General features: G+C 38.0%; 1 protein-coding gene across 6 annotated transcripts in view; it reads right to left on the bottom strand.

Annotated features, from left to right (window-relative positions):
• Positions 1 to 25,314, bottom strand: part of Nox (NADPH oxidase) — a 74,701-nt gene that overhangs the window by 39,607 nt on the left and 9,780 nt on the right. For all 6 annotated transcript variants that reach the window (XM_073988093.1, XM_073988090.1, XM_073988091.1 and 3 more), the window contains exon 2: positions 21,223 to 22,508. In XM_073988093.1, the coding sequence (XP_073844194.1) occupies positions 21,223 to 22,320 (1,098 nt within the window). In that variant the 5' untranslated portion in view covers positions 22,321 to 22,508. The remainder of the gene's footprint in view (positions 1 to 21,222; positions 22,509 to 25,314) is intronic.

Raw genomic sequence — 25,314 nt, 5'->3', positions numbered from 1 at the left:
CCCCAGTGAATGAAAGACTTGCTGCAATTCGAATAAAAGCAAAATTCTTCAAAATCTGCTTTATTTGCGCTCATGCTCCCACTGAAGACAAGGACGAACAGACCAAAGATATATTTTATGAGCGCCTAGAAGAAAAATATGACCGTTGTCCTGCCCATGTCATTAAAATTATTCTAGGCGATTTTAATGCCAAATTTGGAAAGGAGAATATCTTTGGCCCAACTGTCGGGAAATTCAGTCTCCACAGTGAAACATCTGACAACGGTATGAGGCTGATAGACTTTGCAACTGCAAGAAACATGGTAGTTAGCAGTACCAGATTTAAGCATCTCGATATTCATAACGGCACCAGATCAAAGAACAAGAAATCAAATTGATCACGTTGTGATAAATGGAAGACATGCATCAAGCGTGTTGGATGTACGATCGTTCCGAGGCGCAACCATTGATTCGGACCACTACCTTGTTGCAGCAAAGGTACGTACCAGATTAAACGTAGCAAACAAAGTGCGAACAGACACAACACGGAAGTTGGACATCAGTAAGCTGCAATCACAACAGATAGACACAGCATATTCCACTCAACTGGCCCAACTGCTTAATCAAAGCACTCCTCGTCCCCATAACATATCAGGACAACGGCAAAACATTGCCCAATCCATGCAAACAGCCGCAAAATCCATACTTGGATACCAGAGACCTCCACCAAGGAATCCATGTTATGACCAGGAGTGCCGTGCTGCTACCGAAGAGAAAAATGCGGCATATAGGGCTACTTAACAGTCAGTAGCAAAGCGTAGCGCACGAGAGAGGTTTTGGGAGAAAATGAGAGAGGACGTTTCGTCTTTTCCACAGGAAAAAGATTGATGGAAAAGCGGGAGTGTGAAAAAATCGAGATGTACAGGAGCCAGAATGAAGTCCGAAAATTCTACCAAAGAGTGAAACATCAAACTGATGGCTTTGGAACTGGCACATCCTCCTGTAGAGGCCAGCAAGGTAATCTGGTAACTGATACAGATACTGTGCTAAGGATATGGAAAGAGCATTTTTCCAAACTGTTGGTATCCAATAGTAGCGAAGTCGACGAAGATACCACAGATCCAATCGCAGAAGATGGTATTGAATGTATACCACCCGCCCGAGATGAGGTAAAAACAGCAATCAACCGGCTGAAGAATAATAAGTCAGCAGGAGCTGATGACCTACCATCCGAGCTGTTTAAAACCGGAGGCGACACGCTGATAAGGTGTATTCATCAGCTAGTTAGCACCATCTGGCAGGAAGAACGAGTAACCGACGATTGAAACCTGATCATCTGTGTCCCGTCCATAAGAAAGGAGATAAGACTTTATGCTCCAACTATAGGGGCATAAGTCTTCTCCCTATCGCCTACAAGATAGTGTCAGGGATATTGTGCGAACGACTAAAGCCTATGTTCAACGAAATAATTGGACCATACCAATGCGGCTTTAGACCTGGCCTTTCCACCATTGACCAGATATTTAACCTGCGGCAAATCCTGGAGAAGACCCAAGAGATGCAGATCGACACCTACTACCTATTTGTCGATTATAAAGCAGCCACATGGCGGTGCACGCAGAATTGGCATGCCAAAGAATAGATGGCTCAAACAAGTGGATGAAGAGATGACAAGGCACGGTATTCCAAAAAGCGAAGCACGAAACAGAAAGAATTGGAGATCTTTTCTTAGTTCGGTCTATGGAACAAATGTTCTGTAAGGCCAGTGTCTGCTTGCGCAAGTACCCAGGCTTCGGAGCCATACATCAGCACGGGTAGTATCAGTGTTTGGTAGAGCGTTATTTTTGTTTGACGAGATGTGGCTTTGTTTTTAAACTGCTTACTTAAACCAAAGTAGCATCTGTTGGCCAATACAATTCTTCTTTGTATTTCACAACTGATGTCGTTTGTTGTGTTTACGGAGGTGCCGAGGTAGACGCAGTCTTTTACTACCTCAATATTATAAGAACCAACTTCCACAGTCGGTCCGAGCTCAATGGACGCATTGCGCGTCGACACCATCAACTTGGTCTTCTCACCGTTTACCGCCAGACCCACTTTAGCAGCTTCTCCTTCGACCTTCATAAAGGTATCAGTTACTTCTTTTACTGTTCGGCCTATGATGTCTAAATCATCAGCATAATCAGGTAACATGTGACTATTGGTGTAGATTGTGCCACTTCTTTTGAAGTTTGCCTCTCGTATAACCTTTTCCAGCAGGATGTTAAAGAGATCACACGAAAGGCTCTCTCCTTGTCTGAAACTTCTTTTGGTACCAAACTCTTCGGAGAGGTTCTTTCCTATTTTAATTGAGGATCTCGTGTTATTTAAAGTCATTTTACAAAGCCGGATGAGCTTTGCGGGGACACCAAATTCAGACATGGCTTGGAATACCTTTGAACGCAGCGGGCTGTCGAAGGCTGCTTTATAATCGACAAAAAGGTGGTAGGTGTCGATCTGCATCTCTTGGGTCTTCTCCAGGATTTGCCGCAGGGTAAATATCTGGTCAATGGTGGACTTGCCAGGTCTAAAGACGCATTGGTATGGCCCAATTATCTCGTTGCCCATAGTCGTTCGCACAATATCCCTGACACGATCTTGTAGGCAATAGGGAGTAGACTTATGCCCCTATAGTTAGAGCAAACAGTCTTATCTCCCTTCTTGTGGACGGGGCACATGATACTCAGGTTCTAATCGTCGGGTACTCATTCTTCCTGCCAGATGGTGCTAACTAGCTTATGAATACACCTTATCAGGGTGTCGCCTCCGGTTTTGAACAGCTCGGCTGGTAAGCCATCGGCCCCTGCTGCCTTATTATTCTTCAGCCGCTCTATTGCTGTCCTTACCTCATCTTGGCTGGGCAGTATACATTCAATTCCATCTTCTGGGATTGGGACTGTGGTATCTTCGTCGTCTTCGCTGCTATTGGATACCAACAGATTTGAAAACTGTTCTTTCTATATCCTGAGTACACTATCTGTATCAGTTACCAAATTACCTTGCTGGTCTCTACAGGAGGATGTGCCTGTACCAAAGCCATCTGTTTGATGTTTCGCTCTTTGGAAGAATTTTCGGACTTCATTCTGGCTCCTGTACATCTCGATTTTTTCACACTCCCGCTTTTCCATTTCTCTCTTTTTCTTGCGGAAAAGACGTTTCTCTTCTCTCCGATATCTCCGATATCTCTCTCGTGCGCTACGCGTTGCTACTGATTGTAAAGTAGCCATATATGCCGCATTTTTTTCTTCGGTAGCAGCACGGCACTCCTGGGCATACCATGGATTCTTTGGTGGAGGTCTCTGGTATCCAAGTATGGATTTTGCGGCTGTTTGCATGGAGTGGGCAATATTTTGCCATTGTGCTGATATGTTATCGGAACAAGGAGTGCTTTCATTAAGCAATTGGGCTAGTTGAGTGGAATGTGCTGTGGCTATCTGTTGTGTTTGCAGCCTATCGATGTCCAACTTCCGCGTTGTGTCTGTTCGTGCTTTATTTGCAACGTTTAGACGGGTACGTACTTTTGCTGCAACAAGGTAGTGATCCGAATCAATGTTTGCGCCTCGTACATCCAACACGCTCGATGAATGTCTTCCATCTATCACAACATGATCAATTTGATTACTTGTTCTTTTATCTGGAGACAGCCAGGGCCCTTATGAATATCGAGATGATTAAATCTGGTACTGCTAACTACCATGTTTTTTGCAGCTGCAAGGTCTATCAGCCTCATACCATTGTCAGATGTTTCACTGTGGAGATTGAAATTTCCGACTGTTGGGCCAAAGATATTCTCCTTTCCAATTTTGGCATTAAAATCGCCTAGAATAATTTTAATGTGATGGGCAGGGCAACGGTCATATGTTTCTTCTAAGCGCTCTTAAAATATATCTTTGGTCTGTTCGTCCTTTTCTTCAGTGGGAACATGAGCGCAAATAAAGTTGATATTGAAGAATTTAGCTTTTATTCGAATTGCAGCAAGTCTTTCATTCACTTTCTTTCTCATACCACTGTTTTTTTGTTTAACCCCCTGAATTTCCGGTTCTCAGTAGCACTTCACGTAAGGGAGGTGGAACACAATTGACAAAAATTTGGTTTGGTGAAATGTGACATAACGTGTTCCATGTGAAGCAAACTGTCAAAAGCACGAAAAATAGAACCATTGGAACCCAAATCAGCAACTTTTTGCAATTGTAAAAATTGGCCACAACTTCTAGACTATAACAGATATCTGACTAAAATCAACTTCTGATAAATTCTTTGCTTTTAAAGTATTGAATTTTTACACCCCATTTCAGACTGTATAGACTCAAACATTAACTTGAGTTTTTCTCGAATCAGGCAAATGGCGTATGGAACACTTAAGCATCACACGAGTATGCGTGTTTTTACATAATTATCTTAGCCTATCACATACCTATTATTTGTTTCCAAAAATTATGCTAATTTTTAAATACAAAGGCAGATGGTACACGTTTTTTCGAGAGGTTATTAACTGTAATTCCATCTCACACACGAAGAAAAGAGTAAAGTTTATGACGAGTCAAATGCGAAAACAAAATTTAAAACCCGTCCAAAATTCAAATTTTTGTTTGTTATTTGATGCAGACAACAGCACTGTGATCTTTAGCGAACCGGTTATATTTGTAAAGCAAATTTTACACAGTGGTTAATTGATACTGGTTAAAATTGGCGGATAGTCATTGTCAACAATACTCAATAAATACGAAGGATATTATTTTCTATAAGGATATTATTTTCTCTAATTTTATTTTCTGAATTTCGCATTACCACCTTCATCCACTCCTTACCACAGTGCGTTCGTGTTAGTAACTAAAAAATTGGAATACTAATTTTATTTCAAAAACAAAACACATTTTTGATATTTAATAAATTGTGAGCTTGCATATCATTTTTGCATAATTTGAAGCCATATTTTGTTTGGTTTTAAATTTATTTTTGTTGTTACTTCATGGCTCCACCCTATGGCTAGGGTTAGTAAACCTTGAAAACGCGGTGGAATTAACAGACAGAAATGTAGCAAAATTTTAATGAAATAATGAAGATAAATTCGAAAACCCCCCAAAAGTTTAAATAATTAAAACTCAGTTGGCTAGTAATGACATTTATAAAACATTTGAAGGTCTTTGGAAGGGAATTGGCGGAAATCAATTGCCAGCACCACCCCCCATATAGGTAGCAAAATGACCGGTGAAAATGTGCAAAAATAATTACTTTATAACTTTGCAATGTTTCTACAATGTTTCTCGCATTACGGTTATTATTTGTTTTCGCTTTAACGACCATCTCCTAATATCTTCACCACTGGTGGCTACCTAATCCATTGTTTTCAGTCAATTACAGAAAACACTTAAACATTTAAACAAAAGGAAAAAAGCTATGAAGTTTCTGTTTTGTTTTAACAAAAATTTAATATTTGCGCTTGCATTTGTTTAGAATTTATGTAAATTGCAGTGTTGAGGAATTTGTTAAACTGTTTATAAATTCAACAAAGACAAAAAAAAAAAAAAAAAAAAAATACGCTTTTCAAGTTGATCTATAAAAAACTTAAATTCATTTGTAGAATACTAATCTTGATGTCCGTTGGACAATAGGGATACAAAATCAATAAAAGAGAGCCAATGTGATCATTTAATTTATATTATACCAGAAATTGGAAAGAAAGTAGACTTTTCAAAAAATCGTCTGTAGGATATACGACCTTTTAGAAGGCCTACTATAGAAAATAAGCCCTTCAACAAGTCTTTTGTAGAATAGAAGACATTCTAATAGCTTTTCATTGGAATAGTAGACCTTTAAACGGGACTTCTATATAATAATATACCCATTAATAGGTATTGTTTCGAATAGAATACTTTTTACAAGTCTTCTATAGTAGAGGGAACTGTGAACAGGTCCTTCAATTAGAGTTGTATAGTTCATGAACGAACTAGTTCAATTGAACGATTCATTGAAAAGAGTGTATGAACTAGATCAGTCGATATAGTTCATTATAGTTCAATAGTTCACTGAACTATAATCAGTCGGTGACCGAACGATCAACGAACGATTCACAATTTAGTTCAACAAGTCGTTCACAAATACATAAAGTGACGGCGTCGTCTATGTTAAGGGATGCCTTCGTAATGTGATCAGTTTGTTTACGTTTTGGATCAAGGTACATGGAATAGCAGTCCGAAAATGAAGATTTCTACAAAAACATAGAGACATAACATATTACAATATGTAATCGATTACCTAATGAATCTGCCTTTTTGGATAGAAAAAAAGGGAAAACATAAAAAGAAACACACACGCACAAAGCTTTTTCGCAATGACAATTTCTACACACACACAACATAAAATTTTTTTCCAGCCACCTAAATGAAGGATGTTTTTTTCTAAAATGAATTAATCTTTCTTTAAGAATGCAATAAAACTATGTAAATGTAATATTTTTGTTATGGAGTAGTTAAATTATATTAGTCTTTTGTTTGCTTGTATTTGGTGTATGTATGCGTTTTCATCAAACGACCGATTAAGAGCCGCCGGTGAACGATTTTAGCCGAATGATTGAACTGGACAGTGAACTATGAACTAGATTACTGACCTAGTTCAGTTTAAAGAGCTGAGCTATTGAACTAGATCTTTCAAATGAACTAGATTGTACAACTCTACCTTCAATAGAAGACTTCCTGTGAAAGACCTATGGAATAGAAAAACTTCCAACAGGTCTTCTCTGCAGTCGAATACTTTTCAAGATATCTTCGATGGAAGAGAAGACGATTCAGAGAAGAAGAGAGTGTTGAAAGGACAACAGGATTTCTATAGAATATAAGATCTATCAAGAGGTCGTCTATGGAAAAGACGACTTTTCAAGAGGTCTTCTCTGCAATAGAAGACCTTTCACCAGGTTTTCTATGGAATAGAATACCTCTCAAGATATTTTCTATAGAACAGAAGACCTCTCAAGACGTCTTCTATAGAACAGAAAACCTCTAAAGATATCTTCTATGGAATATACGAGGTTCAAAAGGTATCCTTTGGAATAGAAGAGTTTTCAACCGGTCTTCTATTGGAATATAATACCTTCGAGAGCTCTCCTATTGAAAAGAAGAAATTTCAGCAGATCTTCTATGGAAAAGACAACCTGTCAAGATATCTTCTATGAAACCGAAGACCTGCAAGAGGTCTTGTTTGGAACAAAAGACCCTCTAACAGGGTTTCCTATGAAAAAGAAGACAGGTATCAGGTATGAAACAGAAGACAGGTCTTCTATTAAATAGAAGACCTTTCAAGACATCTCCTGTTTAACAAAAGACTCTTGGAAGGTCTTTTCTGCAATATAAGACCTTTCAACGGGAGAAATATTATATAGACGAATGGAACAGAAGACCTCTCAATATACAACAGATAACCTTTGAATAGGTCCCCTATGCAATAGAAGATCTTCCAACAAGTTTTCTACGAAATAAAATACTTTTCAAAATATTGTTACGAATGTAACTGATAGATTTAAGTTAATTTTGTTTAATTTCCGTTAATTTAAAAATTTGAATTGTAACGTAAAGTTTTTATTACGCAGTTACTTTATTTAAGCAACAACAACTACCATGTTGAATTCTCTTCATCATTCTAGTTCTTACTTTACCTTTCTTTAATGTGCTTTTGTTTGTTTTGCCATAATCATGTAATTATCGTTTAGTTTGCTACTTTTTTATTTCTTGCATTTGTTTGTTGTTGTGCTTGTATTGATCTTCGCCCATGTATGTGAGTCTGGTTATTCGCTTAGTGCGAATGCACGTCTATGTGTTCATTGCACAGCTTCGAGGTGTTGCTAGACGTGTTCTAGAATATTCTTGAACGAGGGGATTTTGATGTAAATACAGGTGGAAGCCGCAACGGCGAGTTAGTTGTGTTTTAATCGTTGAACTGAACAGATCGGTTAAAAAATAGCTGCGTGCAAACTAGAGACAAGCTGTGTGCTTAGTAATTAAAGTCGGTTCCGAATAAGTGTAATAAAGTAAATAAAGCATTGTAGAAACGTAATCTAAAACGAACCCTGTTTTATTTGGTACAAATCGTATCGGGGAATAAAATATTAGTCAAACCTAATTCCGTAACAATATCTTCTATGATAGAGAAGACATTTTAAGAAGTCTTCTTTACAATAGATTTTTTAAAACGTTGTAACGATCAAAAGCCATATCCTCGTTTTTGACTACAATCAGTATTTTATTTATTTCGTATTTCCATTGATATAATAAAATACTTAAATTATTTGAATTAACGGAAAAAATGGCTCACCTAGTGGTAATGGGAGGCACTAACCAACAGCAAAATAAACATCGGTAACCCTGGCGGCAATTACCAGAACTACCAAACGTCATCACACAATCAGTTTTGTTGCTGTGCTGGCCTGCCACCAACAGGTATAAAAGGAGGCTGCAAACAGACACTCGGGGCAGTCGTCAGTTGATGGCTGGTGTGCTAAGTGGGGTTTACAACGTTCCCTTGGCAAATGTAGAAGTAGTTTAGTGGTAGTTCTGTGGAGTTGAGTGGGGTTTATAACGTTGCCCTCGGCTAAACAGAAAATAGTTGTGTTGTTGTTTAGAGTCAAGTGGGGTTTATAACGTGCCCTTGGCTTTAGGCATATTGTGTTGTGTTGTTTAGAATCAAGTGGGGTTTATAACGTGCCCTTGACTTTAGACATATTTTGTGTCGGTGTGTTTGGAGTCAGGAGGGGGATTGCCGTGCCCCTGGCTTTAGATACCTATATTTACCGATGTGGTGCCACGTTGACGCCTACGTCCTTTGGTCATCGCCGTGCCGAATTCGTCGCAACAGTCATCACCAACTATCCTGTCGTCAATATTCCTCTCCGTCAACAACCACCGCCCGCTGCCGTGCTAAATGCCCTGCCATCAGTATCTACCCTTTTTAAGCTCAAACTTCGTTCCAGCCGAATCCAGCCACGCATCATAATAGTGTTCATTATAGTGTTGTGTTAAGTGTATTTTAGTACTAATCACTAAAGAAGTGTTTATAACATTTTTGAAAGAAAAGAATAATTGTGTGTCATTCCTCTAATGCCCTATACCAATTAAATTTTTGTGACCCTGGCCCCGCTGAACCTACCCCAGCTTTGAAGTGAAAATACGTCGTCACAATGTCTTCTAAAGAATAGAAGACCTCTCAAGATATCTTATGTTGAATAGAAGACCTTTCGGCAGTTATTTTATGCATTAGAAGACCCCTCCAGATGTTTTCTATGGAAGACCTCTCTAGATGTTTTCTATTGAATAGAAGACCTTTCAACAGGTTTTCTATGGAACACAAGACATCTCAATATATCTTCTATGGAACAGAAAACCTTTCAAGAGGTCCTCTCTAGTCCTTTTTGTACACATAAGTACGAATTTCCAAAACTACCTCCATATCCGAAATCCAAATTGTACAAAATTTAGTACCATTTAGTACTTTTCATGAACATCAGTACGAATTTCAAAACTACCTCAGTCCTACACTCCACAAGTACTGTAACGCCCAAAAGTCGTAGGTACTCGTTTTTGATTACAATAAACTATTTTTCTTACAAAATGAATTTATTTCAAAATCAAAATTCAAATGTAACAGTCCAAATGCCCCCTAGTGGTAATATAGGAAACTAATATGCCTTGAGGGGAACACCTAGCGTCAACTAGCCAAACTAATATTCAGTACGCCAATGAGAAGTGAATCAAACGCCGGCTTGTCACCAGCAGGTGTAAAAGGAGGTGCTGTGGAGACAATCTGGGCAGTCGTCTGTTGACGGGTGTTGAGTCAAGTGGTGTGCAAACGAACCTCGGCTTGTGTGGTAGTAGAGTAGAGTAGTTTCTACATAGTCGAGTGGGGTTGTAAAACGAACCTCGACGCGTAGAAGAATTAGTGTCTGTCTCGTCGAGTGGGGTGCAAACGAACCTCGACAAATTGTAGAAATAGTGTCTGTCTCGTCGAGTGGGGTGCAACCGAACCTCGACGCGCAGAAGAATTAGTGTTTGTCTCGTCGAGTGGGGTAGTAAACCGAACATCGACGCACCGTAGAAATAGTGTCTGTCTCGTCGAGTGGGTTGCAAACGAACCTCGACGCGCAGAAGAATTAGTGTTTGCCTCGTCGAGTGGGGTTGTAAAACGAACCTCGACGCACCGTAGAAATAGTGTCTGTCTCGTCGAGTGGGGTGCAAACGAACCTCGACGCGCAGAAGCATTAGTGTTTGTCTCGTCGAGTGGGGTTGTAAAACCAACCTCGACACGCCGTAGAAATAGTGTCTGTCTCGTAGAGTGGGGTTGTAAAACGAACTTCGACAACACCACAGCGCGTACCCGACCGTCACTGCTACATCCCGACGCCGTTGCTGTGCTTACGTCGCTGCCAATCGCCGTGCCTTCACCATTTGTCGCCTTGTCCCCTATTTGTTGTGTCCCGCTGTCGTCATGTACAAGCCACATCAAACCTGACTCGTCCAGCATATCATCTCGTGCCAACATTTCTGCATATAAACTTACCCTACCATCTATGTACCAGTATATTGAGTTGTCAGAACAACGATGCTGTGCTAAATATGTGCAGTGTTAGTGTGATAAAAATAGTTAATAAAGTGTGTTTCTAACGTATTATGAAAAAAAGGAAATCAACTGATGTATTTCTCTCTCTAATGTCTCTAAATCAAAATAAATTGTTGTGACGACCCTGGCCTCACGCTGAGCATACCCCAGCTTCAAAGTGAAAACACGGCGTCACAGTACGAACAAGTACGAATTTTCGAAACTCCCTCAAGCCTACAGTCCAACAGTATTCTTAATTCTAAATTTCAGGATTCCAGCTCTATCCGTTCTGTCAAATCCAAATTGTATCAAATTTAGTACTTTCCGTACCCATAAGTACGAAAAAAAACCTCTCAAGATATCGTCTATCTTCTTCTCAGTGAACCACATTTACTAAGGCATTTTAATTAAGGGATTTCTGACCTCCTATACGAGACTCGAAAGGTCTCCTATGGAATAGAAAAGCTTTCAACCGGTCTCCTATTGGAATAGAAACCTTCGAGAGCTCTCCTATTGAAAAGAAGAACTTTCTCAAGATATCTTCTATGAAACCGAAGACCTATATGGCAGTCAGTCACTCTTCACTAAGCTCTTTTATATATTAAGATATGACGAATTAGACGTTTACAACTTTTGGACTTTTAAAAACCTAAAAAAATTATCAAACGCACCATCCCTGCATCTATGGAATAGCAGACCTTTTATTATGGCTTTTAGATCTTGCACAGAATTAAGTACATTTAAATAAAACGAATACGATGCGCTTAGGGAACACTCGAAATTAATGCTAATTTAAAAATAGGATTAAGTCTAGCATAGCATGGTATTTTTATTGATGATGGATGGATGGATGAAGTTGTCAGTAGGAAATAATATACAAAAGTGGCACCTCACCTAACTCAGCTGTGAGCTAAACATGCTTTAAAACAAAACAATGCTAACACATAGTTGTCGTGTCTTGTACTGGAGTGGCGTGGCGGAGGCGACAGCGGTCAATACAACACTTGGTGTTGTTTTAGTTAATTCGCTGATGTTTATTTCTCTTGTTTTTCTTTCAAATAGACATCATTCATCCAGAACATGAACATCGGCGCACCACCAGTCAATTGCCATCATCAGTTGATTGAAATCATTAAATATTAATGAACTGTTAGGCGATAATGTGCAGCCGCAGCTTGAGTCAGTCAGTCAGCCAGTCAGTTAGTTGATGAACATACAAACATCCATAATTTATTTCAAAGACGACGACGATGAGGCTGAGGCTGAAGAAGAGGAAGCTGATGAGGCTGAAGAAATTTTTAGCAAAAACCGATTAAATGTAATTTAAGAGTCAATAGATAAACGCCAGACATCAGCTTCCAATTGTTGTTTGGCTAATAGTTTTGTTGATTGTTAATGTGGTGGAACATGTCTTACATTAAATGGAGGTACTGCTGATGTTGATGATGATGCGCTAGTTGCAGCTAGTGCATCAATGACGACAATGGCCCACCAGGTGTGGGTTATACACAACAGTCGTTTATTGATGAAGATGCACCACCTAACATCCACACAACCCACCGCCATTGCCTTTCATAAACAAATGGCTATTAAATGAAGATTTTATGTTAATGTTCTGCACCTTCTTTGCATGCAGCAGTGCAGCGATGCCAATCGTGTAACACGATTATTAAGAAACACTCACTCGTAAATATTGGTATTTCATGAAATGGAATTTATATTTATTCCCCAGTGCATATGGAAATTAGCCCACAAAGTGATGGATGGAACAGGAATTAATGATGAACATATGTGAAGGTCATCCACTATGAAGTTGTCAATCACTTTGGAAGAAGATGCATGGACTATTGCACGAAATGTAAAGAAATGTTGTGTAACGGAGGCAATGCAATATGGGAAAAATTGAGTTTGAAGAAAGGCTTAGGAAAAATACTTAAAAAAGTTTATTTGGATTGTCAAATTTATTTTTTTAAAAATTACAAGAAGAAACTGCAGGAGTATTAAAGACGAGCGAAAAATTAAAGACACTAAGAACCCTGAAATTTGGAACTAAAATTGCTCACGGTGCTCTTGAAACAACTTTAAAAGGAAGGTGTTTAGACGTGGGAAGTTTTTGCGGATTCTGAGTCTACAATGTTCATAGACGAGAAAAATCAAAAAACAAAAAAAAAAATCGCCGGAGCGCTTTTTAAATAAATCGCGATATGATAATTTCGTAGGTTTTACCGTTAGATATAGAGGTTCAAATTGGCACAATGCATTGACTGTAACGTCTCCTTATAAAACAAGGTCATGACTGCAATTTTCCAACTAAAACTTAAATATCTAAAAATGGTACAACCTAGGAAAAAATTAGTAAAAACAATCTTATAGAGAATTTATAATTTACTATAAGATTTTCTCTAGTCCCATTTTGATAAGACTTACCGTTTTCAAGCAAATCGTGAAAACCTAACAAAAAAAAAACATGAAAATGTGACCTGAACTTCTATATCTCTACAAAATTTTCTTTAGCCCCATTCCGATAGGACTTGCAGTTTCCAAGCAAAATCGCGTAAACCTATAATAAACGTAAAAATGTGAACTTTGACAGCGATTTATTTAAAAATCCCTCCAGCAATTTTCTCTTGTTTTAGGATTTTTCTCACCTATGAACATTGTTGTTTCAAAAACTTACCAGGTGTAAGCGGTTTTCACTTAAACTTAGTTAAGGCGCACCATGTATGACATATCTCAATAACGGTAAAATCTACGAAATTATCGTAAAGGTGAATCTTGTAGAGAATTTTCATAGCTACAACAATTTCTTTAGTCCTATTTCGATAAGGCTTGCGGCTTCCAAGCAAAATCATTAAAACCTAAAAAACCCCTAAAAATGTCAACTTGAATCGCGATTTAATTAAAAAGCGCTCCGGGATTTTTTGTTTTTTGTTTTTTTTTATTTTTCTCATCTATAAACATTATAGTTTCAGAATCCGCAAACAGTTTCCAGGTGTAAGCACCTTCTATTTAAAGTTGTTTCAAGAGCACCGTGTGCTATTGGAGTGTAGGATTTAGGTAGTTTTGGAAACTCGTAATTATGGGTTAGAAAAGTACTAAGTGGTACTAAATTGAGTACAATTTGGATTTGAGCGAACGGATAAAGCTGGAACCCTAAATTTGTAATTAGGACTATTGTTGAAGTGTAGGATTGACGATGTTTTGGAAATTGGTACTTATGATACGAAAAGTACCAAATTTTGGTCCAATTTGGATTTGGGTGATCGAATAGAGCTGCAATCCTGGAATTTGAAATTAAGATTACTGTTGGATTGTTTGATTCAGGTAGTTTTGGAAAATTTTACTTATGGGTACGAAGAGTACTAAATGGTACTAAATTTTGTACAATTTGGATTTGGCTGAACAAATAGAGCTGGAATCCTAAAATTGAGATTACTGTTTTAATTTTGTATTAATGTCAGCGTAGGACCGCCATTGCCGGTCCTAAGCCCGGATGAGAAAGGACGAGGGTTTAGGCGAAGGTTTGGTAACCCTCCCTTATAAAAAAGCCTACTACCGTGAAAAAAACAAAGGAAAATAGAAATCCCCCAAATGTTGACGACCCCCGCAAACGTTTTAAGGATCGTATGATCGATGCCCTGTCCATGACATTAAAATCATTCTAGTTGACTTTAATGCAAAAATTGGAAAGGAGAATATCATTGGCCCTACAATCGGTAAATTTAGTCTCCACAGTGAAATATCCGATAACGGAATGAGGCTGATTGATTTCGCAGCTGCCAGGAATATGATAATTAGCAGCACCAAGTTTAGACATCCCGATATACACAAGGTCACATGGAAGTCACCAGATCATAAAACAAGAAACCAAACTGATCATGTTGTGATAGATGGAAGGCATGCGACGTGTGTGCTGGACGTGAGATCATTTCGAGGAGCAAACATCGACTCGGATCACTACCTTGTTGCAGCCAAGGTACACACGCGGCTGAACGTAGCGAATAAAATTCGTTCTAACACAGCGAGAAAGCTGGATATCGAAAAGCTGCAATCCCAGGAGACAATCACAGCATATTCCACTCAACTAACGCAATTGTTGAATATAAGTACTAGGGTTATGACTTTTTGACATTTTTCCTCAAAAATGATTTCCTGTAGCAGGGATGAATGAACTTTTGCCTATTAATCACTATGCTATCGTTTATTCCATTGAAATATAAAAAAAGTTCACGCACAAATCGATTTTAAAAAAATAATTTTTTGAAAAAATATATGAAATGAAAAAAAATTTTTTTTCAAAAAATTATTTGTTGTTGCACGAATGAATAAATATAAGCTTACTAATAACTATAATAACGTTTGTTTCATTCAAACATTAAAAAAGTCGCGAAAAAAGCCACTTTGAAAAAATTTTAAATTTTTTGTTTTTTGTTAAAAAAGTATTTTTTGAATAAAAGCGTTTACGACATTTTCACGATTCTCAGAATTGAAGAAAAATAGTAAGAAATAAATTTTATGTCATTTTAATTATCTCATGTGGATCTAAAGTTTATTTTCAATTATATATCTGTTTTCAGTGACTTCAAAAAATTGTCCATAATTTTGATAAATTCAAATTTTAAAATCATTTTGTGCGTGAGGTTTTTTCACCGAATCACCTTATAATTAAGATTTTATGTAATCTTATGGCAAAACTCACCACGCTATGATACAGGGATATGAGGTTGTAAAAAAGTCATAACCCTAATAAGTACTCCTTTTCCCGATAACATAAAATCACAATGGCAAAGGATTTCCCAATCCATGCACACAGCTGCAAGAACTTTGCTTGGATACGAAAAACCTTCACCAAAGAACACATGGTACGATGAAGAGTGTCGTACTGCTACTAAAGAAAAGAATGCAGCGCACAAAGCTACATTACTATCAGTAGCAACACGTAGCACGCTAGAGCGATATCGGGGGAAAAGAATAGAGGAAAAACGTCTTTTCCGCAGAAAGAAGAGAGAAATGGAAAAGCGCGAATGTGAGAAATCGAGATGTACAGGAGTCAAAAGGAACCCAGAAAATTCTACCAAAGAGTGAAACGTCAAACTGATGGCACATTCTCCTGTAGAGACGAACAAGGAAACCTGGTAACTGATATCGAAAGTGTACTCAAGGCATGGAAAGAACATTTTTCTAAGTTATTGATAACAAGCAGCAGCGATGATGACGAGGCGACAGCACCAATCCCAGATGACGGAATTGAATGCATTCCGCCCAGCCATAGTGAGGTTATGACGGCAATAAGTAGATTGAAAAATAATAAGGCGGCAGGAGCTGATGGGCTACCGGCTGAGCTGTTCAAAACCGGAGGGGACGAGTTGATAAGATGCATGCACAAGCTCATTAACACCATATGGCGGGAGGAAAGTATGCCTGATGATTGGAAGTTGAGTATCCTGTGCCCCGTGCATAAAAAAGGAGATAAGACTGTATGTTCCAATTATAGAGGCATACGTCTGCTCCCCATCGGCTATAAAATTATATCCAGTATACTATGCGAACGTCTAAAGCCAATAGTCAACGGTATAATAGGCCCATATCAATGCGACTTTAGACCTGACAAATCCACCATTGAACAGGTTTTCATCCTAAGAGAAACAGATCGACACCTACCATCTTTTTGTGGACTAGAAGGCTGCCTTTGACAGTCCATTACGTACAAAAGTATATCAGACCATGACTGAGTTTGGTATCCCCGCAAAGCTGATACGAATTTGCAAGATGACGATAACAAAAACGCGATCATCAGTTAAAATAGGGAAGAACCTCTCTGAGGTTCTTCAAGCTGAGACAAACAGAAATGGCTCGATATACAATAAGAACCACATGCTGCTAGCTTATGTCGACGACATCGACATCATAGGTCGATCGGAACAAACAGTGATTAACAGCTTTATAAGAATAGAAGAAGAATCTGCTAGAGTAGGGATACCAGTGAACGGAGATAAGACGAAATTTATGGTATCGACGCGCAATGCATCAAATAAAACAAATGACATCAGTTCTGAAATAAGGAGACGAATAATATTGGCAAATAGATGATACTTTGGACTACCAGATATATACTGACATGGACATAGTTAAGCGTATTGAGTTACAGCGATTGCGTTGGCTTGGTCATGTCATAAAAATGAACGATGATTCCCACACTAAAAAGGTGTATGCACATGAGCCACAAGGTGGTAAACCAGACGAGGCAAGACTTCGATGGAAAGAACAGGTGAAAGATGACATCGAAGATCGTGGTATTCCCATTAACTGGGAAGCGATTGCTAGAGATCGGGGAAAATGGAAATCTATCCTTAGTTCGGCTTATGGAACAAATGTTCTGTGCGCAAGTAAGTAAGTAGGATTGAGATATGCGGTTGTGGAAATACGTACCATATATGGTATACGAAAATTACTAAGTGCTACTCAATTTGTTGTAGGGTGTAGGGACAGAGCTGAAATTAGTATTTTTTTGAGTTAGCGCGAGTATTGGTGTGTAATGTTGGGTCATGGACGTGTTTTAAGAAATACGTACCTTCAATCTACTGAAATGGTATCGGAAATTACTACTATTAGGCTACCAAAAGTACTAAATGGTACTATAATTGGTCTTGGGTTTATTTGTTTACAAGAATGTTTTACCTTCAGATGACAGAAAGCCCCTCATGCATTTCATTTTTTTTTTGAAAATCGAACTAAAATGGTTCGAACAGTACTTAAATAAAATTCAATATTGGTTATAATTGGTATTAGTGCTTAGTGCAACAAAGTTTTCAGTGTTCGCCATTTCTATATTAAATATGGTTTATTTGTTTTTTTTTATATTCCACTGTGCAACATTTTTAAGGTGATTTTGTGCAAACAATTCGAACTGAGGATTTTTTGAAAGTACAGACCCAAACGACAGGAAACCCTAGTTGGGTTTTGTTGTGTCAGATCCAGCTCGGATTTTATGGCCCCATATAAATATGGTCAAATATTGGGGTTTTAAAGAAATTCGGGACTATATCTCTGAAACCAATGTGAATCTTCTTCTGACATCGGAAGCAAATTTGTAGATAAGGACAAGAATAAAATATTTGGAGAAATAATTAAATCGAAAAACTACATTTATTGCCTCAAATTTCAAAATATATGCGAAAATTCCACAATTTGCATACATTTTACACCGTATCTCCAAAACCGTTAATTTTTTCTGAAGATTTTTGGAAAAATATTCCCTGGAATGTAATACACGACTCTTCAGAACATGTCATTGTTGTAAAATGCCTCTATGCCATTGTTTTACGTACATTTTTCAACGACGATTTAATAAAAATATCAATAAAAGGCAGTGAAATCCGAAATGGGAGAATAAACTGTTGGTGTGAACTGTGTTTGAAATACGTGCTGTAAAAGATATGATGCAAAATACGGCTGAAACAACATGAAGTAAGCATTTTAGAATTGTTGAAAATTTTATTTGGAAGATTTTTGCAAAAGGTTACTTGGTTCAACTCCCAATAGTTTAGCCGATACTGACCAGAATTTCAGTAATTGTGTAAAATTGTCTATATTTGATCGATTTTGATGCCCTAGATGGAGTTTTTCTTATGTGGTCTGTTCAAAAGATAAGTTCTACTAGTTTAGGGCTACAATATTGCCAAACAAAGTAAGGCCAAATTCCTAATCGTTTCTGAGATAAAGGACCGATAAATGCAACAAACTGTAGTTTTTGCCCGGTATAGATGAGGCAATAAAATCCGAACTGGATCTGACAAGAGAAAACCCTGTTAGGGTTTTTTGTTGTCTCAATATCTACTTTCAAAAAATGCATACTAGAAGTTGTTTGCATTTTCAGTGTTGCATAGTGTAATATTCAGGAGTCGGAATAAGCAAAAAGCTTATGTGGAGAAAAGTCAACGTTTTTTTTATGCGAATATCTCCGCTTCTGGTAGGAGTATTCCAAAAGGAAAATCCGTCAATTGAAGAAGAAAAGATCTCCTTTATTTTTTTGAAATTTTGCCTTTTTAGGGCGAAGATCATTTTTAATGATTTTTGTTAATTTTCTCGTTTAGAGTTAAGCTTGATGATCTGAAATTATTTGCAAGTGAAAAAGGAAAGCCAAGGACTCGAACCCACATAGTCACCAAATTACGTTACCTGGTTTCATTGGTGGTAAAGCAAATCTTCGGACGTATCGACTATGTAATGGCTTCTCTGTCCTAGAACTTATCGTTTTTCAAATGCAAATGTGTTTTTGTACATTAACGCGGATACTTGGCCACAGAAATGTATTTTCTTCACGACAAACGCTTTTTGCGCTGACTTTGAAGTTATGAGTTTTGGCTTTGAACGCTAACACGCCATGACAACATTTTTTGATATGTTTTTCAAGGATGTGGGTTCAAATCCCAGCCTTTATATTGATGTAAAGTATGTTGGCGTAAGTGGGCAAAAAACCGAGATATCGCAAAAGTCAGTAATATATCCAATTTTCACATTTTTATACCCTCAGCCTTTAGGTTTTCATACGGGCAAAATGTGCCTCATCGAAATAATGGTTTTAGACCCCAAGTATGTTTGGCGAAATGTGTTTCAGACAATTTGGAGTTAATTTAGCCATGTCGGTCCGTCTGTCTGGCTGGCTGGCTGGTGCGCACGATAACTCTCGAACGGTTGAACCGATTCGATTCAAATGTTGGCTTTCGTAATATTTTATCCAAACTTAGTTTAAGTTCGAAGATGAGCCATATCGGTCCATTCCTTCCGGTACCTCCCCCACAAAAGTTCGAAAATGTTCGGAAAATTAGTGAGCACGATAACTCTTGAAGGGAGTAACCGATTTGGTCCATACTTTGCCCATCGTGAAATGTGTACTAGACTTAGATAAGGTTTTAATATGGACTCAATCGGTCCAGTCCTTCGGGTACCTCCCACACAAAATTTCGGAAAAGTTCCGTTTAGGGCCTGCTCTCGAACCGCTTTGATTCTTGTTGTAGCAACTTGTATTCACTGCCCCCCATACGACGGTACAAGTTTCATTAGGGGCAAGTCCATACTTCTTGAGAAAATAGCCTTAAATGGTGCAAAAAAACAAATATGACACCGTGTGTAGTGGTTGGAGCGCAAGATAACTCTCGAACGGATCTGCCGATTCGGTCCTCCGTAATATTTTGTGCAACCTTGGTTTAAGTTCGAAGATAAGACATATCGGTCCACTCCTTCCGGTACTTCTCCCACAAAAGTTCAAAAATGTTCGGAAATATTGTGCGCACGATAACTCTTGATAGGAGACACCGATTTGGTCCATACTTTACACATCCTAATATATCTACCAGATGTAGGTCAGGTTTGAATGTGGACTATATTTGTCCACTCCTTCGGGTACCTCCCATACAAATTTTTGGATAAATTCACTTTAAGACCTGCTCTCGAATCACTTTGATTTTTGTTGAAGCAACTTGCATTCGCAGCCTCAATTACAACACTAAAAGTTTTTTCAGGGGTAAGTCCATACTTCTTGAGAAAGTTGTAAAAAGCCCCTATGGCACCATATGTAGTGACTGGAGAGATCGAACAGAATACTACGTTCGTCCACACTTTGGATATCGTAATATTTTTTCGAAAAAGTTCGAAAATATTCGCTAAAATGGAACGCGCGATTTCTCATAGACGTAGCAACCGATTTGGTCCAAACTTTGGATCTAAGTTTATATTCAAATTTGGGCCCTATCTGTCCGACGATCCTCTGGATACCACCCACACAAATGTTCAACGTTTTTGTGTGGTTATTATGATATTATGTTTTTCGTAGGTTAGTATGGTAAAAAAGCCCTATCTATCGATATTCCCGCAACTTTTTGCGCTTTAATCCTATCCATATTTTTATGGGTTCATACGCCCAAAATTTTGAAAACCCCCCTAAATACATAGGTTTTTTTGGGAAAAAAGTATTTCTATCCACACAGGCTGAGGGTATATCTCCCTTGGCAAAGCCGACTGATACTTTTTACTTGTTACATTTTATATTAAAAGATTTTATGCTATATGATCAAGATTGATTTCTTACTGACCTTACAATACACCTCTATTTTGTCAACTATTTTCAGGTAATCTGGTGCTTTGCCTAGCTTCAGATTTCTTTATGACACATTAACAGCTCTATTAACAATTGTTTGCATATGTTTTACAATTTTAATAAAGAAATTTTGTCGAGACAACTATTTTGGAAAGTAATCCCCCAACGAACAGTTTGCTCTTCACTTAAGTGGTCGTAAACGTGTTGCTAATATTAATAAAGTTCGCACGGGGCACAACTAATGGATGAGTCAAAGCAATAACACGCTTGTTTTGCTACACTTCATGCTAGCCTCGATATACTCGTATACACATATCTACACACATATACAGCAAGATGGATAGGAATGCAAACAGAGAGCATGTAGATCAAAAGCAATTACAAATGAGGTACTTTTTGCCCTTAAGTTTTCGGAATCAACAATGTGTTACAGTTCAGTTATCTATCTTCTATTGTTTGCTGACACCATGGAATATAATTCCAATTAGAACTTAAAACTACAGAAATGTATTCCAATGGAGACTTACCTCTTGCAGAAACAGCTTGCGAAAGCCTTCTCGCGTGTGTTTCCCCTCACCCAGCAGAGCACTGCATTCAGAAATTAATAACCAACGAATTTTATCACGTTTCGCTTCCAATTCCATGGCACTGCAGTTGTTTCTATCTAAATTGAGATTGTAGCGTTCCATGTATTTGATGGCATGTTCGGCTTGTTCTTCGCTAATTTCTTGCATATTTGAAGAATCTTGCCCAACTAAGTTAGAGGGGCTGATGTTATTCGTATTTGAATTGTTGTTGTTGTTATTGCTATTCAACACTGAAGATCTGGGTGGTTTATAGGGCGGTTCCAAAGATGTTGTGGATTCTGAGGATGACATGGAGGATTTTATTGAACGTGCTGCAGCTGTGGAGGTTGTTGACAGTCCTGTGGGTGATGCGGAGCCAGAGCGAGAAGTAATATCTCCATGCAGTGATAATATTGCCGGGGTTGGAGAGGGTGGCGTATAAGACAGTTTTGTGGCGGCTGTTGCTTGCGCTGTTTGAGGTGTTCCGTTTCCTGAGTCATATTTACCACCACCACCACCACCATCAACTAAATCTATGTTTAGACTACTTTTAAACTTATGGCTATCGTGGGCCTGATGCTGATTGTTACTCTGAGATTCGTTTTGTTGTGGTACCTTTGCAGTAGCGGCGGGAGCATGCATTTTTTCTAAATACTGTGCGGCTTGCATTAACATAAACTCAACTGGACTTTGTGCTGCTGCTGCTGGGGGTGACTCTTTTTCCAACTTTAACTCCATGTGGTGTTGCACCACAATTGGTGCTGCACTTGTGGTTGTTGTCGTTGAGGTATTCATTTGTTGCTGATCCGAGGTAGTTGTACTATTGAGATTTAAGCTATTAATCATTTTATCACTTGTTTTTGACATGGAGTAGTTGTTGCTATTATGATGGTTGACTTTATCGCCTTCATTATCATAGGGCAAATCATCAGAGAATGACACCTTTTTGGGTGAACGTGTTGGTGTTGCTGGCACCTCCAATGAATTTGTCGATGACACCGAACCGCGATGTTGTTCGGCATTTGTTGTGTTAATTGTTAATTTATAATTATTTTCCATTTTTGTTGTTGTTGTTCTTGTCCAGGTGTCTCGTTGCTCTACGGCGTTTGTTTGTTTCTTTTTTTGCTTCGATTTGTTTTGTCACAAAAATCGTAAACACTTGTTAATCGTTCATAATTTTAGTTGACGTTTTTGCTTTTTTGCATTAATCATAGAAACACTAAATTTTTTTAGAGAATTTTATGCCGCTGCAATACAAACAGAAAAATAAACATTTAAACACAAATCATATTTTTTCTTTGGTTAGACCTTTAGACAGCTGTTGATTTGAGAGGATACACTTTGTGATGGCAATTAATTATGTTTTCGGTTTTTTTGCTTTATTTAATTAAGTGTTGGATTTCTTTTTGTCTATTTTTGGTTGGTTGTAGGTATGTAGATGTTCAGATCAAACTATGTTTATCACATTTTAAATGAATTTGGGTATAACATAATTTATTTTCCAGCGAATTCAATTTGATTACTGAGAATGTTCTAACATTTTTAATTAACACATTTTTACATATCAATTTAGTTAACTGGGATTTGCTGATGTTTAGGCTATGTATAGAATTGGAATATTTAGACATCTTTAGTATAATTTGGCGGACATTCTTGTAGAATATTCAAACCTGTTACAACCTACTAATAAGATAAGGCTTGAAACGCTTTATTGAACAAGTAAAAAAGTATCAGGCGGCTTTGCCGACAGAGATATAGCCTAAGGGGTACTTTACACGGTATGTTTTTTACATATGAGTTGTCACTTCTGCCATACAAAATGTATATGCAAAGTGACAACTCATATGTAAAAAACATATCGTGTAAAGTGCCCATAAGCCAGTGTATATTGAAACAATTTTTACCCAAAATACGTATGTATTTAGGGGGTTTAAAAATTTTGGGCGTTTGAACCCTCCTCCGTTTTGCGGAGGAGATACTAAATGGAATGGATCGACATTGACCGTTATGGAAGTGGATCTCCAGCCACAACATATGGTGCCATAGGGGGTTTTTACACACTTCGGGCTGTTTGCTCAAGAAGTATGGACTTGCGAATAGTGCATTAGGCACAAACGTTGAACTTTTGTAGAGGACATATATGGGCCATTTTAGAAGTTAAACTAAACTTGGACAAAATATAAGGAGATCAAACGTTTGGACCAAATTGGTTGACCGGTTTGGGAGTTATCGTGCTCTCCAGTCACTACAGATGGTGCCATAGGGATTATTTACCCTTTTCGGGCTGTTTTCTAAAGAAGTATGAACTTGCCTCTGAAAAAGCATTTCTAGTCGTAATTGAGGAAGCAAATGCAAGTTGCTTCAACAAAAATCAAGGTGATTCGAGAGCAGCTCCTAAACTGAACTTATCCGAAATTTTGTGTAAGAGGTACCCAAAGGAGTGGACAAATATAGTCCATATTCAAACCTGATATATGTCTGGCAAATATATTAGGTGAGTAAAGTATGGACCAAATCGGTCTGTCCCTTCAAGAGTTATCGTGGCCACAATTTTTTCGAACATTTTTGAACTTTGAAAACCGATATGGTTTATCTTCGAACTTAAACTATGTTTGGACAAAATATTACTAAGCCCAAATTTTGGACCGAATCGGCAGATACGTTCGAGGGTTATCTTACGCTCCAACCACCTCACACGGTGTCATAGTTTTTTTTGCAACTTTCAGGCTATTTTCTCATGAAGTATGGACTTGCCCCTGATGGAACTTGTACCGTCGTATGGGGGGGCAGTGAATAAAAGTTGCAAAAAAAAAAATCAAAGCGATTCGAGAGCAGGTCCTAAACTGAACTTTTCCGAAGAAAATTTGTGTGGAAGGTATTGGAAGGAGTGGACCGATTGAGTCCATATTGAAACCTCATCTAAGTCTGGTAGACGTTTCACGATGTGCAATGTATAGAACAAATCGGTTACTCCCTTCAAGAGTTATCGTGCTCACAAATTTTCCGAACATTTTCGAACTTTTGTGGGGGAGGTACCGGAAGGAGTGGACCGATATAACCCATCTTCGAACTTAAACTAAGTTTGGGCAAAATATTACGAGAGCCAAAATTTGAACCGAATCGGTTCATCCGTTCGAGAGTTATCGTGCGCTCCAGCCATCGTGCTCACAAATTTTCCGAACATTTTCGAACTTTTGTGGGGGAGGTACCGGAAGGAGTGGACCGATATAGCCCATCTTCGAACTTAAACTAAGTTGGGCAAAATATTACGAGAGCCAAAATTTGAACCGAATTGGTTCATCCGTTCGAGAGTTATCGTGCGCTCCAGACAGACAGACGGACGGACAGACATTGCTCAATCGACTCCAATTTGTCTGAAACACATTTCGTCCAAACATACTTGGGGCCTAAAACCATTATTTCGATGATGCACATTTTGCCCGTATGAAAGTGTAAATATCCTCGTTAGAATAAATGCTGAGGGTAAAAAATTGGCCCAAAAATAGCCCTTCGCGCACTATAACGAAATTGTTTATGGTTTTCTGATTCAAGAAATTTCGAGTAGCTATGGCATAAAGAAGAAAATATTGGTTGTACCGATGATATTTTTGAAAATTCTATATTAATTCTTACCTATTTTATATGTTGATAATATACATATGAGTAGTTATGATGTAAAGGAGGCAAATTATAATCAATGCAATCATTATTTTTTAATTTTTATGTATAGTTTGTAAGAACAATAATGTTTAATATTTTATTTATAGAGTAGCTATGAAGTAAGGTGGAATCTTTGTAATTATATCTGAATTGGCCATTGAGTTATCCATATGGCTTCGATTGCAAAGTAATGAAAAATAAAAATAAAAAAATAAAAAATAAAATGTATAGCAAATATGACAACGTATGTTTATTTTTATGGCATGTTTCACTAAGACGATTCGAATTCAAATTCGTTCGAAATAGTACCAAGCTTCCGTTGTTTTGAAAAAAATTTTTTTTATTTTTGCTTTCAAACAAACTAACATTTCTACAATAAAAGGAGTTTGGTAG

The sequence above is a fragment of the Musca autumnalis genome, unplaced genomic scaffold (assembly GCF_047663935.1).
Source record: "Musca autumnalis isolate F117 unplaced genomic scaffold, ASM4766393v1 scaffold_5, whole genome shotgun sequence".
NCBI classification, from domain to species: Eukaryota; Metazoa; Arthropoda; class Insecta; order Diptera; family Muscidae; genus Musca; species Musca autumnalis.
The sequence above is the reverse complement of the archived record's forward strand: the minus strand, read 5'-3'. Positions and strand labels throughout refer to the sequence as shown.